General features: G+C 40.2%; 1 protein-coding gene across 1 annotated transcript in view; it reads left to right on the forward strand.

The window, feature by feature from the left end:
• The window catches only part of atp8a2 (ATPase phospholipid transporting 8A2), a 371,705-nt gene that overhangs the window by 168,704 nt on the left and 186,818 nt on the right, over positions 1–16,183 (forward strand). Inside the window, exons 19-24 of the mRNA XM_052026103.1 lie at positions 2,583–2,688; positions 6,353–6,435; positions 7,131–7,180; positions 8,007–8,076; positions 10,650–10,734; positions 12,149–12,288. Coding sequence (XP_051882063.1) covers positions 2,583–2,688; positions 6,353–6,435; positions 7,131–7,180; positions 8,007–8,076; positions 10,650–10,734; positions 12,149–12,288 — 534 coding nt within the window. The remainder of the gene's footprint in view (positions 1–2,582; positions 2,689–6,352; positions 6,436–7,130; positions 7,181–8,006; positions 8,077–10,649; positions 10,735–12,148; positions 12,289–16,183) is intronic.

Here is a 16,183-nt window from a genome sequence, read left to right on the forward strand (position 1 = left end):
CCTCTGAATAATATTGCACTGTGATGATGGGAAAACTCTGAAACAATCTCAAGATGAATAAAGTTCATGCATCATTAAAGATTGCACCATTTAATACATGGCAAGAGAATTCAGGCATAGCCAAATAGTTTTGTATTGTGCTGAAGTTAATTATGTATAGCCAAACTGTTGTTAATTTACATTGCTATAAATGTTTATATAAGAAATTGTATAGTTGTTTGGAAACTCCATTCCCATTTGATTGAAACAAATTTTAACAAAATAGATCAAGGTATGTCCCTCCAATAACAGTATACCTAATCAACAGAGTAACAGATTTCTCTTTCTATGATCTGATCAGAAAATACAATAATCAAAGCTTTATCTTACAAATGTCAATATAGTTATAGCTCTTCGAAGTGTTGGTATTTAATGCCTCGCAATTCCTTGACCATGCATGCAGGATTAGTTTAGTTATTCTGGAGCAGGTTCAGAAGATGGTTTATTTTGGAGGTCATGCAGCGTTTTGATTTACTCAGTTGTGTTATGTTCACTCTGTTATGTGTGTTAGTGACTTCAAGTGACTTGGACAGTAAGTCTACAATTATTTACTTGTACAGTTGAATGGTATTACAATAGAAAATCTGGGAAATGAAACCTGAATCGTGAAGTAGTCTGTTTTTAATCCTGAGTTGTTCACATTGTTATTTAATGATTTCCACCTTGTGGTCAGGTAATAAGCATAGAGGAAGGAATGGCTGCTAACACTTTGTGTGGAAAAGCTTTGATGTACAATTTTTCCTGAAACAAAGTATATATGGTTGGTGTTCACCCGAGCAGTGAAGGATAAGTGAAAAGTGAGGTTTAGTTACAAATAATCAAATACCCTGCCTACAAAATGCATGGGATTCAAGCATTGTTGGGACACTGGCAGAACATTCAAGAACCTATCAGTTCTGTTAAAGATAACAGTGTGGATAATTTGTGTATTTTAAGTAATGGATATGGAGGAAAAATAGTGTCTTCTACTCTTCAATGTGAGCAAAGTGTAGCACTTTAGCTTATAAATTGAGACTGAAGAAACTGAGCTGTCCCCAAAACTGGGGCAGTCGTAGAATAGAGTTGCCTTTATAATTTATGTGCTTAAGTCTGACTGAAGTAGCCAACACTGAATTACATTAAAATAGTCTAGGGATAATTGATAATTCGTGTTTGTGCACTGTGTTAATTTTATGATGCAAGTTATCTCACTCTTGGGTTGTTTACATGACTAATTCTATTAAGCAACAGGTTAGTGAAGTATGTCAAAAGATGTTGGCATTTCTGAACAAGGGTGTAGCACTTCCTCATTAGTGAAACACCAGTAGTTTTTGACAATGGTGTTGTTTCATGATTATCATTCAGGTAGTAGCTTTTGGTTTCAGATTGATTTAATTAATTAACTGAACGTAATTTCTCCAGCTTTGGCAGAATATGAACCTTGGGCCAACAGTTCACACCTCTGGATTGCACTCTGTCCTCGTATTCCTCAGATCCATGTACTTGTGTGGTTAAGGCCAGGCCCCATCATGAATTTTTCCCAACATACAGCAAGACTCCCATAATCTGCTATCCAACAATTCAGAAATCCTAATTGTTTGGCATCTAGAGCAGCAGGTGATGTTTCCCACAGTCCCCCTCTGTTTGCTGGGGCCTCAGCTCCCTTGTTCCCTTCACGCTTACCAGGTTCACTGAAAAATTTATTATAATTCTGTGTAATATCTTTAAAAAAGTGAATTAAAATTGTGTTAAGAGATTAATAGAGTAACATCCAATAGACCAGAAAACCTGCTGGTCTAGCACTACCAAAGTCTCAAGCATGCCAGATTATCAGAATTTTATGTATATATTGAGGAACCAATTGTTAACTCTGTAAATATGGTGACCAGTTTATAGACTGTGTACTGCTCTAATAGAGACAGCTGCAGCTTGTGATCTCAAAATCTACCATTGCTTACAAGTATCAATAGAAGTGATTTGTTAGCTAATATTTCCTTGTCGGTATTTAAACATTTTAATGTGTTTATTAGTGCATGTTAATGCTTTTAAAACACTATAGAGTATATTCATGTTTATTGGGGAATGTACTGGGTACAAAGGAGATGACCAAAGTGGTATTCACCTTTTTCTATTAGCTGAGAGTAAGTTTGTGCCCCTATCCCTTGCAGATAATGAGACCCTGGTGTCTTTCTGATAAAACAATCATCATATCTCATATGTCAAAATAATTCTCATCTGTTATCACTACCACCATATTTCTACACAAAGTACTTGTTGGATCACTTGGGTACTATTTTAGTGCTAAGACTGCAAGAGCTGCTGTTTGTGTTATTTATAAACTTAATATTTTCAGAGAGTTCTGCATAGGTATCGAAGCATGCAGGTTAACAATTGCCCTATAAATGCATCACAAATTTCTGTGAAGGAGAGCACAGAAGATTCTCAGTAAAATGTGCAGTTCGAGCATGTTCCAATAAATAGGTTTTGGAATGGTAAGCCATGAAAAAGGATACAAAAACTCCTTGATCATGTGGTTCATACCCATTATTTGTGCTTCTTTTCAGCCAACAGCCAATGAAATCCAGGAATTTCTCATTATGATGGCAATTTGCCATACAGTAGTTCCTGAAAATGATGGCAATGATATTAAGTACCACGGTTCATCTCCAGGTGAGATAAGTTGAATATAACTTTGGGAAACAGTTATAGAATCGGGATCAATGCACTGTTAAGTCCATATGTACATTTTCTAAGCACCAGATTCCTTTGTCACAAACACACAATCTGCCATTTATACAGATGATTGAGTTTCAGGGTTTGATTCTTATTGGGGAAGAATTGCTGAGAAATGAGCAACCATTAACACATCAGATGCAGAAAATAATGCTTATGTTTGTGTATCCATTGCTTATTTGATTGATTTTAATCCTTGGTATTTTAGTTACATATATAACTTGTGAGCTTTTGAGATCATTTTCATGGGTGAAAAGTCTGTTTAAAGCCATCGGTTCAGTTGAATGTAATGTTTGTCTTGATCTTTTGCATAAACTTCAGTGGTTGGTAGTAAATTATTAGGTAAGTGGATTTGTTCAAATTGCAAATTAAATGAAGAAGAAGATTATTATTTCTCAATAATTTGTGGCTCTGACAAATCTTAGTGTTGGTCTTGTATTGCACGATCTCCCTGTGACTGCTTGGGTTTACCCCAGGTGCTCTGATTTTCTCTCACATCCCGACAATGTACTGGTTGGTAGGTTAATTGGCTGTTGTAAATTACTCCAAGAGGCATGGCAAAATAATCAGGGAATGCGAGAAAGAATAGGTTGCAGGGAAATAAGTGGGGAAGGGAGGAGAATGGGATTAATGGAATTGCTCTGAGAACCATCGTAGACTTGAATGGCTGAATGGTCTCCTATCTCATAAGGAAATAAAAATGATAAAATAAAAAATAATATGTGTAATTACAATGTATGATGTTTAGCTGGTCCTCTCAATAAAGAGCATGCCCTGCTTACAGGAGATTTGGATACGGAAAAAGAAGTCCAAAATTAAGAGAAGGCAGGCTATATGGAGAATAAAATACTTTGTGGAAATACAGAGGGCTCGATCAAAAACTTCCACATAAAATATTATTGGTAGAGCTGGAGGGTCTGCGGCCAATGAAGAAGCAGGGGGAATGGTTGGGAAAACATCATAGCTTGAAGGTTGTAGGCTGGAACATAATTGTGCAATAGGACTAGAAAAAATGGGATGTTGTACACTGTAAAGCCATGTATGTTTGAAGGAGTTTCAGAAATATTACAGGCAGCACAAGTTTGAGTTTGGCTGTGTAATGAAGAAGGGATTATAATCATGTACAGGGGAAGAAAGAACTGCATTTTGCAGAGACTCTGCCAATCATAAGACGCCAAAAACATAATTGTAACTATTTCTACATCAAACTGAGCCTCATTGAAAATTGAGAAGGCGTTTCTAGTTGTAATTTGCCCTTGTGTGCCACATGTGACTTCTATGCAAACCACATATGATTCCCCATGCAATGTTTTTTCTGCTTTTTGCACATTGCAGACAAAATTCAAACTAAGGTGCAAATCATACAGCCTTTGGGCCAGGTACATTGCTGGTTCCTTCTGACTTGTGAGGCTTTGCTATCACAACAGCCCCATAGGTCTTTTTGTGTCTCTTCTGGCCATTTGCCAAGACTTTCTAGGCATTCTGAAATAGCCACAAGTAGAAGAAGTGTGTACGATCAATGCACTGTGGCCAGAGAATGGAGGTAAGATTCAGTTCTTCCTCCCAACTCTTCACCTGCTGTCTACTTGGGGCCCACCCAGTGTCGGCCTGAGAGCAAGGACCATGTTAGATCTGGTTCAGGTTTAGTGTTCTGCACCCTATTTTCATCCCAGCCCAGCTTCCTCTGGCATCTTATCTGATTGTACCATAGCTGCCAACCTTCTCATCTCCAGATTGAATCTCATCGCAAATCTTCAACTACCTGAAGTTCTCAGTTACAAATAATATTTGCAGCAGCATTCCCTGACCGTAATGATTGTTAGTGCTGCTATGATTGTCCAGCATATTTGTTAGACTACACTAGAATTATTAGGCCAGTAAACATGGCACATAGAACAGTACAGCACAGGAACAGGCCCTTTGGCCCATGATGTTTGTGCTGACCATGATGCCAATCCAAACAAATCCCATCTGCCTGCACATAGTCTATATCTTTCCATTCCCTGTCTGTTCATGTGCCTGTCTAAATGCCTCTTAAATGTTGCTATTGTATCTGCTTACACAACTTCTGGCAGTGCACCCACCACTGTCTGTGTGAAGTAAATAGATAGATAGATAACTTGCCTCATAAATCACCTTATAAACTCTTCTTCCCCCCACCTTAAAGCTGTGACGTCTAGTATTTGACAGTTTCATTCTGTGGAAAAAGATTCTGATTTTGCACCCTATCTATGCCTCATAATTTTATGTAATTCTATCAGGTTTCCCCTGAGCCTACGCTGCTCCAGAGAAAACAATCCAAGTTTGTCCAACCTCTCCTTATAGCTAATACTCTCTAATCCAGACAACATCATGGTGAAACTCTTCTGCACCCTCTCCAATCCCTCTACATCCCTCCTGCAATATGACAACCAGACCTGCACACAGTACTCCAAATGTCGCCTGACCAAAGTTTTCTACAACTTCAACATGACTTCATGACTTTTATAGTCAGCACCCTGACTGATGAAAGCAAGTATGCTGTATGCCTTCTTTACCACCCTATCTACTTGTGTTGCCACTTTCACAGAGCTATGGATTTGCACCCAAGATCCCTCTATATACTGTATCAGTGCTCCTAAGGGTCCTGCCATTTACTGCATGTTTTCCTCTTGCATTTGATCTCCCAAAGTGCAACACCTCACCCTTGTCCAATTAAACTTCATCTGGTATTTCACGTGAAATGTAGTATATTGTTCTGATGCAGACAAAGGGAGCACCCACTTGGTGTACAGCAAACTGGAATGATCTAAGTTACCAGAAAAACTTATTTTGTTTTGTTGGTTTTGATTGAGAGATAAATATGCAGGAAGACATCTGGAAATCTCTCCAGCTCTCTCTATGCTCACCTGAAAGAGAACCGAGATAGCAATTCAATTTAGCAGTTATCTTCAAATGAAGGACCATACTGAGTCAGCAATCCACAGAATTTCATCCTAGATTGTCCTTGCATCTCAGGAACAGATCTGTAAAATACAACCTTTTTTCTGTATATCAGAATGCCACATGGGCAAGGCTGGCACTAGTGATGATTAAAGTGTGGATAAGGATGAACTTGAGGTCGAGAATGGGGCAGGGAATGTTGCACAGATGGCGATCAGTTGTCTGGTGATAGCAGGAGACAAATGGGGGAAAGAATTGAATCTTGCCCATGATCTCAGTCATCCACAGCAATCTTTGTAGTCCCCCCTCAATCCTGGGGCTTCCCAACAGAAGTTGTCAAGCCTAAGAATGGGGCATCTAGTGTGGCCAGAAGAGAGAGAAGTGGGTCATGTGTGGCTGCTGTGAAAGCAAGTCCTTACAAGCTCCAAAGAACTGTCCCGTGAAGCCAAGGGCTGTATGTTTTGTAACTTGGTCCTAATTTTGCCTGTAATGCTTCCAAAAACAGAAGGAGTGTTGTGTGGGAAATGATGTGAGCTTGTGTGTCTTGCATAGAAATTGCATCCATTTGGCAAGGGTGGATTGCAGCTAGAAGTGACCAGTCACTACATTTTTTTTATGAAATGCAGTAGTGGTCCACCTGTTTATTTAGATAGTTGCTGACAGATGTAACTTTGTGCAGATGAAAATTCATTGGTAAAAGCGGCAAAGAAGCTCGGATTTGTTTTCACTGGAAGAACGCCGGATTCTGTCATTATTGATGCTGTAAGTAAACCTGTTTGTTTTTATTTCTGGAGGTTGTGTAAATGAGGAGTGTAGAGTGGAGGTAGCTTGATGGAACCTTACCAGCAGGAGTTAGGTTTGGTGCTGGTTGGTCTTGTACACATTCGTCTGTGCCTTAATTTTTTTTTGGGCCATTTTATTTCTGGCATTGAAATATTAATTGCAGAAAGTCGTGCTGGCCATAGTCGGTGGTTCTGAAGGGAACTACAAATGTTCAACCATTTTAAGTGTAATAAGTCCTGCATATGTGCAGAGCTGCTATAAGCCCTAAACTTACTGAATGACAGATGCCATCACATCTGTCACAGATTTGCTGGACTCCATGTGCAGTCTGACAGCAGAGCCCAGTCTTGCTGGAATTCCTCACTTTTATGCTGTTCTGGGGAAGTGACTCCAGCTGTTCACTGTCTGAGGCCAAATCACTGCTGATGCTTCACTGCATGACCCCTGGTGTAGGTGAACGTGGACAGTGATTCCAGGTGGCAGCTCATTATATGTTCAGAATTTGCTACTTTTTCTTCAAAGATTGTACTTTGTGGAAATATCTGTGCAAAATGTTTATTTTGAAAAAAACATATGTTGAGTATGCTTTTATTTGCTGAAGGAAGTCTACGTACATCCACAGGTGCATGAGAGATAATCCAGATAAAATGATTGTTTTATTTCTCATTTGCCAGATGGGAAAAGAGCAGACATATGAGCTTTTGAATGTTCTGGAATTTTCCAGGTATTGTTTTTGTCACTTCATTCATTAAAAGGTCCAGTCACATGGGGGTGGGGGGGGGGGGGGCAGAAAGAAAATGCAGATGTGTATTTTATCCTCTCTATTGCCCTTCTCCCCCATCTCCCCTCCCTGCCACCCTCTGCACCCACTCACCACCCTTGTCCCCATTCGCTACCATTACCCTCTGCCTTCTTGTGTCCCTCCCTTCACCCCTCAGTTCTTCCTCCTCTCACACTCTTTCCCTATTGCACCTTACCAACAACCGCGTTGTACTTCTCCCTGCCCCTCCATTCTCGCCCCTCCATTCTCACCCACCCTCCTGTCCCAACCGGCCCTCGTGCCCTCCCTCTTCTGTCCCGTCCCGTCCCGTCCTCTGCTCCTTTCCCCCACCACTACCATTGGCATGATTGTCCCTATCCCTTCCCCCCCCCCCACCCCACCCAATCCTCGACTTAAAATTAGAAACAAGTATGTGATGTAGTCAGCAAAACTGTGCAGATTAGTTGAGGAAGATTTGTATTTTGTGTTGTTTAATTTGTATTAAGGAATTATTGGTTTGTGAAAGATGTTTTTATATAAAACTGCAATAGGTTTAATATTGTTTGGCTTATCGGATTACATATATAAGTGCAGTTATCATCAGTGCGCTCAGTGCAGCTGTGGTTGATGACATGCAGTGTGAAAATAAATAATTCCGTAAAAAAACTTTGACTTTGAATTAGTAATCCACAGCAACTAGGTACATTAATGGAAAAATAGAATCATGCAGCTCAGCTGTCATATACTTATTATTCATATTCATGTTGTGAATTTCCTTTCTGCCCAATAGCAGCAGGAAGCGAATGTCAATCATTGTTAGGATACCATCGGGAAAGATTCGACTCTACTGCAAAGGAGCAGTAAGTATCTGGATAATGCTTTCAGTTGGGCACAAAATGGCACAACATTGATTACACACCTTTAGAAGTTAGTTTATTTCAAAGTATTTGATATTCATGGTGAATTTTAAGGATTTGTGACCGATTCAAATGCAGGACTTAAAACCCATTTTATGAATGTTTTATGTTGGTACACAAGTCCAGTCATATCCCAGATTTAATTCTGCTCTGTGTTCAGATTACTGAAATTATCTAAAACATCAATCACTGCTCTGCAAATACAGCCAGTGATTTAAATCCACTGAGGTTCCAAATGTTCCTCTAAACTTGTTAATCTATTTTGTTTCTTTATATTAAAAAAAAGTAGCATGCTTTTAAACCCATCTGTTCTACCATTCATGCTGCTTTGTACTAAATGTAGACAACTGGTAGACAGGGAGGTTATGGTACAACCGTGTATAATTCTGGCCATCACACCTTAGAAGGGGTGCAATTGCACTGGAGAGCAAAGAATATTTAATATCCATGATGGAGCATTTCAGTTATGAAGCAAGACTAGGGTTTGTTTTCCTTGGAGCAGAGGAGAATGAGGGAGGACCTTAAAGAAATCAAAAAAAAATGAGTGGCTTGGTTAGGATAGATAGCAGGGATTATTTTCCCATAGCAGAAATATCTAAAACTAGAGGGTAAAGGTTTAGGGTAAGAGATAAGAGGCCCCAGTTGAGAGGAGGAAGAACTTTTTCACCCAGAGGATGGTTAAAATCTGGAATGCACTGCCTGAAGCAGATACTCTCTCAACATTTAAGTAGTACAGGCAATCCCTGGGTTACGGCAGGATTCTGTTGCTGAGAACTGTCCATAAACTGATTTTATTTTTGATTTTATTTTTTTTCTTCCACCCCCCCCCGTGAGGCAGAAATTTCAGTGAGGGTCAATTAACATGAACATTTATTTATTGTCTTCCCCTACAATGATACAGAATCAGAATGTCCCATGTCCACTGCTGGTTTTGATGGCCTTAAATTAGAGTGTCAATGGATGTTACATTGTTTGATAAGTTACTTTACAAGTGTCAAAGGAAGAGTTTTGCCTTGTCAGTTTCCAAAGCCTATCTAAGAGCCTCTTAAACACCTCCATTGTATCTGCCTCCATCACCACCCCTGGCAGCACATTCCAGGCACCCACCACTCTGTGGTTAAAAAGAGAACTTGCCCTGCACATCTCTTTTGAACTTCCGCGCTCTCACCTTAAATGCATGCCCTCCAGTATTCGACATTTCAACCCTGGGGGAAAAGATACCAGCTGTCTACTCTATCTGTGCCTCTCATAATTTTATAAACTTGTATCTGGTCTCCCCTCAGCCTCCACTGCTCCAGGGAAAACAACCCTAGTTTGTCCAACTCCTTTAGCACATGCCCTCAAATCCAGGGAGTATCCTGATAAAACCTTCTCTTCTGTACTCTCTCCAAAGCCTGCATTAAAGACTATTCCATAACTCCTGAAGATGTTGGCATTTCAGTAACTAACTTTCCTGTCTTGAAAAATTCTTCTAAAATTTAATGGAGAATTTGCATAGGTTTTTGTAAGTCAGGTAAGATTTCCATAAGTCAGGTAAGATTTCTGTAAGTCAGGTAAGATTTCTGTAAGTCAGGTCTTCTGTAGCCCAGGAAGCTTCTGTTTCTAGATGAGCGCTTAAATCACCAAGGCATTGAAAGCTATGAAGTGCTGGTAAAATGGATTAGTACAGATGGGTTACTTGATGGTTGGCATGGGGATAATGGACGGAAGGGCCTGTTTCTGTGCTGTATGACTCCTGAGTCCAAAAATATCTTCCAAGTATATCACTTCAGAGACTAGGAATTTCCATTGAACAGTGGCATACTGAGGCTTTTAGATCCAGAAACTCCAGTGTTTCATCTATGGTTGTAGTGAGATAGATGGTTGATCTCAGTTAGCATTGGATGATTGGGAGTTAGTTAGTTCAACTCCCGATTGCTTCTTTTCATTTCTCTTCATTTATCAAGATTGCACCTGATCAGGACAGTGGAATATCTCATTGATACTGATTTGCCAGGTTTGGACAAAAACAGAGGGCATCTTCGGGAACGTTTAACAGCATAATACAATCACTGGAGAAGAGAGGAATGAAGCAGATTTAAAGAAATGATATAGACTAAGGCTTGCTAACTGAGAGCCAGAAAGTTTCTATTATTTGGTTGAACATTTTGAATATTGGTACCTAAAATGCAGACTTCAGTGTCAGAGGTCAAATTGTTCTGTGGGTGACCATACAACATGTTCAGAACTTTGGATCTGCTCAGTTAATTATCACTTCTTAGAGTTAGAAGCTGCACAGATAAATGTCTTTTATTGGCAAAAACGTATTCATAAAAAACATTGCAATGGCCCTCATTTTGAACAGTGTTTTTGATTAATGTTCCAAAGGTGCAGATCTTCAGTCTAATAACTTACAATAGTTTTTAGTTAAATTTTCTAAACAGTTTTCATTTTCAAATAATATCATCCTACCACAATGTAGAATTTATACAAGGTATTTGAAAGATGAACTAAATAAATGTCTTGCTATTTAACAGGACAATGTCATTTTTGAAAGACTTTCTGAATTGTCAAATTACAGAGCTCAGACCTTGAATCATCTTGATCAGTTTGCTGCAGAAGGTGAGGAAACTCTGAAATAAAATGCACCCTATGATATGGATGAAACTTGGATTAAAACTAGCTGTGGAATAAAATTATAGTATTTTTACTATAGCCAGCAAAATACATGTGCTAACGAAGTTCATTCCTTGTTAGCAGGGCTAAAAAATCATTGCATAGTAGTATCGGTTTAGTTTATTTTGGTTTCAAAATTCATTCACTTGGTATGTTGTTATCATTCTCTGATGTTTGCTCCACATTTATGGTGTAAATGAAAGATAAGCAGGTACTTGATTACTTGAGCAGGTAATCTATTGCACTGCTTAAATGAGCTGCCTGCCTCTCTCCTTTTCTTCATTTATACAGCATGTGTTTTGTCAGCTCTTAACCAAGCAATGTATGAGCTATGAGAAGCAGTGGAAATAGACGAGAGAGAAATTGCCATATATTGTTCCGTTCCAGATTAAATCTTACAAACATACCATGAGTGTGAGTGTAAAAGCTGCAATTCAGATCAAAATAAGGCAAGGAAACAAAACTGATATTTATTTTCCCTCCAGAGGTCAACAGTCATTTTATCTTAACTAATCAGCTGGCCACCTAAGCAGAGCTCTGGCATGATTATATGTTAAGAAGAAGTGAAATCTTTTTTTAAACATTTTCCTCTTGCACTTTATTTTTGTGTATTCTCTGACATAAGAACATACAGAAACAGCAGCAGGTCACTTGAACCTCCCACACTGTTCTACCATTCTATGAAAACATGGCTGATCTTTTTTGGCACTAACCCTATATCCCTTGATGACCTTAATGTCCAAGAACCTACCAATCTCAGTCTTGAATATACTCAATGACTTAACCTCCACAGCCATCTTGGGCATGAGATTCTAAAGATTCACTTCCCACTGGATGAAGAAAATTCTGTACATCTCCATTCTGAATGGCTGACTGCTTGTTTTAAATCTGTGACCCCTGGTTTTGAACTCCACAGCCAGGGGAAAACACCATCCCTCTATCTACAGTGTCAAGACCTGTAAGAACTGTGTTTTATTTCAATGAGATCACCGCTCGTTCTTTAAATTCTGGACTATATGACCCAACCCACTTGATGTTTAATCACTTCTCATAGGGTAATTAGTCTCCCACCTCCCTGGCCCCCACCACCCCCCCCCCCTTCAGTGAAATCAATCTAATGAACCTTCATTGCAATCCCTGTATCACAGTTCTATCCTTTCTTAGGAACCAGACCTGTATATGATATTCCGTCCTCCCTCTCCGCCCACCCCCCAAGTTGCTTGTTCTTGTTCATTCGCTCCCTTACCCCCTCCTAGAATAACTTAGTTTTCTCTCTCAGACAAATTTTGAATGAGCTTAAGTATATTTATGGCCATGGTTTGTGTATTTTTTTGTTGAAGAGGCTTTAACTTCTTTTCAGGTTTGAGGACATTGTGTTTTGCATATACTGACCTGGAATTTCATGACTATAAGCAGTGGGCACAAATTTATCATGAAGCCAGCACATCTCTTCAGAACAGAGCCACCAAGCTTGAGCAATGCTATGAGCTCGTTGAAAAGGTGAGAGCTGACTTTTGCTATATTTCTGCAAGTACTCCTGTTGATAGTATGTGGTAGCAGCATTGGTATTTCCACATTGGGAAGTAGGGAGGGCATGAAAGAAATTGACTCAACACTGACCTGCTCTAGTGCACTACAGAGATTCTTGTTTGTTATCCTGAGTCTTTTGCTAGGCCCCAATAGGCCTGTCTTGCTTAGTTGGCTGTATCTAGTAAGTAACATTGCCAGGTTTGCAACCAGCTGCAGGAAAGATGTACTTCTATTACAGCTGTTGATGTTTATGAACAAATGGTGATGAACTTGCTTTCAGTTTGAATCTGGTCTCAGGGACCTGTGTTGCTGAAGTAGTTCTTCAGTGCAGTAGAGTAGAAGCTGAAGGTAAGTGGATGCAGCAGCCTGAGGGAAGACTGGCTCACTGCTTTCTTTACTGGAGAATAAAGATGGCTTAGCGTGGAGATTTTCCTTCTTGGTGAGGAAAATAATACATACAAAATAATTTTGTTAGCACTTACTGCTACATTTCATTGCGTGTTCATTGTATCATATCCGTATTAAAACAACCAATCTGCATCAAGTGCTTAATAAAGTAAAGCCTATCAGGCAATGCTAGGTGTATTGCTGGAGCTGCTCCAAAACTATCCATGCCACTGTGTGATCTGAGGTAGTGCAGTTATAATTCTGGCATCTATTCAACAGTATGTATAATTGTGTAGTTATATCCGTCCCACAGAAAGCAGGACAAATCCAATCTGACCAACTATCATTCTACTTTCAATTGTCAACAATGCTATTAAGTGGCATTGTGTCAGGTGCTTGATTTAGGTTTCACTAGAGCCATTTAGTTTCTGACCTCATTAGACCTTTGGTCTAAATGTGGACCAGACTTGCATCCCAGAAATGGGGTGAGAGTCATCAAGGCAGAATTTGGCCAAGTGTGGCATAATGGAACCCTCATAAAACTGAAGTCAGTGGCAATTAAGGAGAAAACCCCACCAACTGGAATTGTACCTCACGCAAAATAAGATTAGACTCGTACAACATAGAAACAGCCCCTTAAACCCTCCATATCCATGCTGACCAACACGCTCATCTGTACTAATCCCATTTATTAGCACTTGCTTCGTAGCCATCTATACCTTGGTGATTCAGTAGCTTCAGAAATGTGAGAATATTTGCCTTCACCATGCACTAATTGTGTTCTAGATTCCAACCACCCTCTGGTTGAAAAAAATCTTCCTCCGATCCCCTCCAAACTTCTTGCTCCTTTCCCTAAACCTGTGCCCTCTTGTTTTAGACACCTCTGCTTTGGGAAATAATTTCCTGGCCATGCCTTCTTCCCAATGCTACCATCAGGCAGGAGATACAGAAGCCTGAAGACCCACACCTCAACATTCAACAACAGCTTTGTCCCCGCTGCCATCAGGTTGTTGAACCAATCTGAAAAACCTTAATACTACCTTGAACTATATATTATTTTTCTGTCTGTCAGCCTTGCACGAGTGCCATTGTGTTTATTTTGCACGTGTAAGTTATGTACAATTTATGTTAATTTAAATGTGTGTTAACTTGTGTTTGTCCTCGTCTTGTAATGTACTGTGCTGCTGCTGCATAAAGCTAATTTTCATGGCATTTATACCCTGTATATGTATGCCTATGACAACAATGAACTTGAACTTCAACTTGAGTTTCCTACTCTCTCTCCTATCTAAGCCCCTTGTAATTTTGTAAACCTTTATCAGGTCCTTCAGGTCCTCCAGCCCCACAGCCGCCTCTGCTCCAAGGAAAACAATCCCAGCCAGTTCGGTCTCTCCTCATAACTGAAATACTCCATCCCAGGCAACATCCTGGGAAATCTCCTTTTATACCGTCCCCTGTGCAATCACTTACTTCCTATAGTGTGGCAATCAAAGCTGCACAAAGTAGTCCAGCTGTGAATGTTTTATAAAGTTGTACTGTGACCTCCCTTCTCTTAAATTCTCTGTCCCAGCTTAAAAGGCAAATATGTTGTATGCTGCCATCTTCACCTTATCTATTTGTGCTGCTACTTTCGGGGATCCTTGAACTTGTACACCATTTATACATTTCTGTTCCTCTACATTCCCTAGGAGATAAGCATTCATTGTGTATGCCCTAGTCTTGTGTTTTCCCAAAATGCATCCTGAATTCTGTCTGCCATTCTCTGCCTATCTTACCAACTGATCAATATGTAACTGTAGTCTGAGATATCCACTTTAGAACTGCGGAGACAATTAATGTGGGATCCTAAGCAGCAGGGAGGCAAATGAGGGGCTGGAAAGTGATACAGAAGTCAATGACAGCAAATTGAATAGACAAGACAGGCAGGAGCGAGCAAGGTCTATCGGATTAAATTTTATTTATTTCAATGCAAGAGGTCTGACAGGTAAAGCAGATAAACTCGGGACGTGGATAGCTACATGAGATTGGGATGTTACAGCCATTACAGAAACATGGCTGAGGGAGGGACAAGACTGGCAGCTTAATGTTCCAGGGTACAGGTGCTTTAGGTGGGATAGAGGTGGAGGAAAGAAAGGAGGAAGAGTTGCATTTTTGATTAAGGTGAACATCATGATAGTAGTCAGAGATGAAATTACTGAAGGATCATTCAGTGAGGCTTTGTGAGTGAGCTGAGAAGTGAGAAGGGGATGATCATAGTTGGGATTGTAGTATAGGCCCCCAAATATTAGAAGAACAGATATGCAGGAAGATTGTCGAGTGTTGCAAGAGTAATAGGGTTGTCATAGTAGGGGATTTTAAATTTCCTAACGTAGACTGCAACTGCCATACTGTTAAAGGCTTAGCTGGAGTGAAATTTAAGTGTGTTCAGGGAAGTTTCCTCAGGCAAGAGATAGAGGGTCCTACTAGGGAGAGGGCAAAGCTCGACCTACTCTTGGGTAATTGGGTGGGGCATGTGATTGAGGTGACAGTGGGGGAGCACTTTGGGACCAGTGCCTATAGTTCTATTAGTTTTAAAATAGTTATTGAAAGGGACAGAATTGGTCTACAGGTTCAAGTTCTAAATCAGGACAAGGCAAATTTTGACGGTATGAAACAGGAGCATGCAAAAGTTGATTGGAGTAGGTTGTTTGCAGACAGGGACCTCTGGCAAATGGGAGGCTTTTAAAGGGGAGATAGTGGGAGCTCAAGGTCCGCATGATCCAGTTAGAGTGAAGGTTAGAGTTGGGAACCCTGGATGATGAGGGATATTGAGGCTCTGGCCAGGAGAAAGGAGGCATGGGTCAGATAGAGGCAGCTGGGATCAAGTGAATCCCTAGAGGAGTATAGTGGATTCCGGAGTGCACTCAAAGGAATTCAGGAGGGCAAAAAAAGGAATGAGATAACTTTGGCAGAGAAGATTAAGGAGCATCCATACAGATTTTTTAAGTATATTAAGGGAAAAAGAGTAACTAAAGAGAGAAGAGGGCCCCTCAATGACCAAAGGGGACACCATTGCGTGGAGCCGCAGGAGAGGGGCGAGATCCTTAATGAATACTTCTGTTTTTACCATGCAGAAAAACACAAAGACATGAGAACTTGGAAAACTTAATGGGGAGGTCTTGGGGATAGTCTGCGTTACAGTAGAGGAGGTGCTGGATGTCTTAAAATGTATGAAGGTAGTCAAATCTCCAGGGTCTGGCCAGATATATCCAAGAACACTGTGGGAGGCTGGAGAAGAAATTGTGGGAACCCTGGCTGAAATATTTGCATCATTGTTAGCCAGGGGTGAGGTGCCAGTAGACTGGAGGGTAGCGGCTGTTGTGCCTTTATTTAGAAAGGGCTGCAAAGAAAAACCTAGGAACTATAGGCCAGTATGTCTAACATCTGTGGTAGGTAAGTTACTGGAGAGGATTCTGAGGGATAAGGTATCCATGCATCT

The sequence above is a fragment of the Pristis pectinata genome, chromosome 11 (assembly GCF_009764475.1).
Source record: "Pristis pectinata isolate sPriPec2 chromosome 11, sPriPec2.1.pri, whole genome shotgun sequence".
NCBI lineage: Eukaryota > Metazoa > Chordata > Chondrichthyes > Rhinopristiformes > Pristidae > Pristis > Pristis pectinata.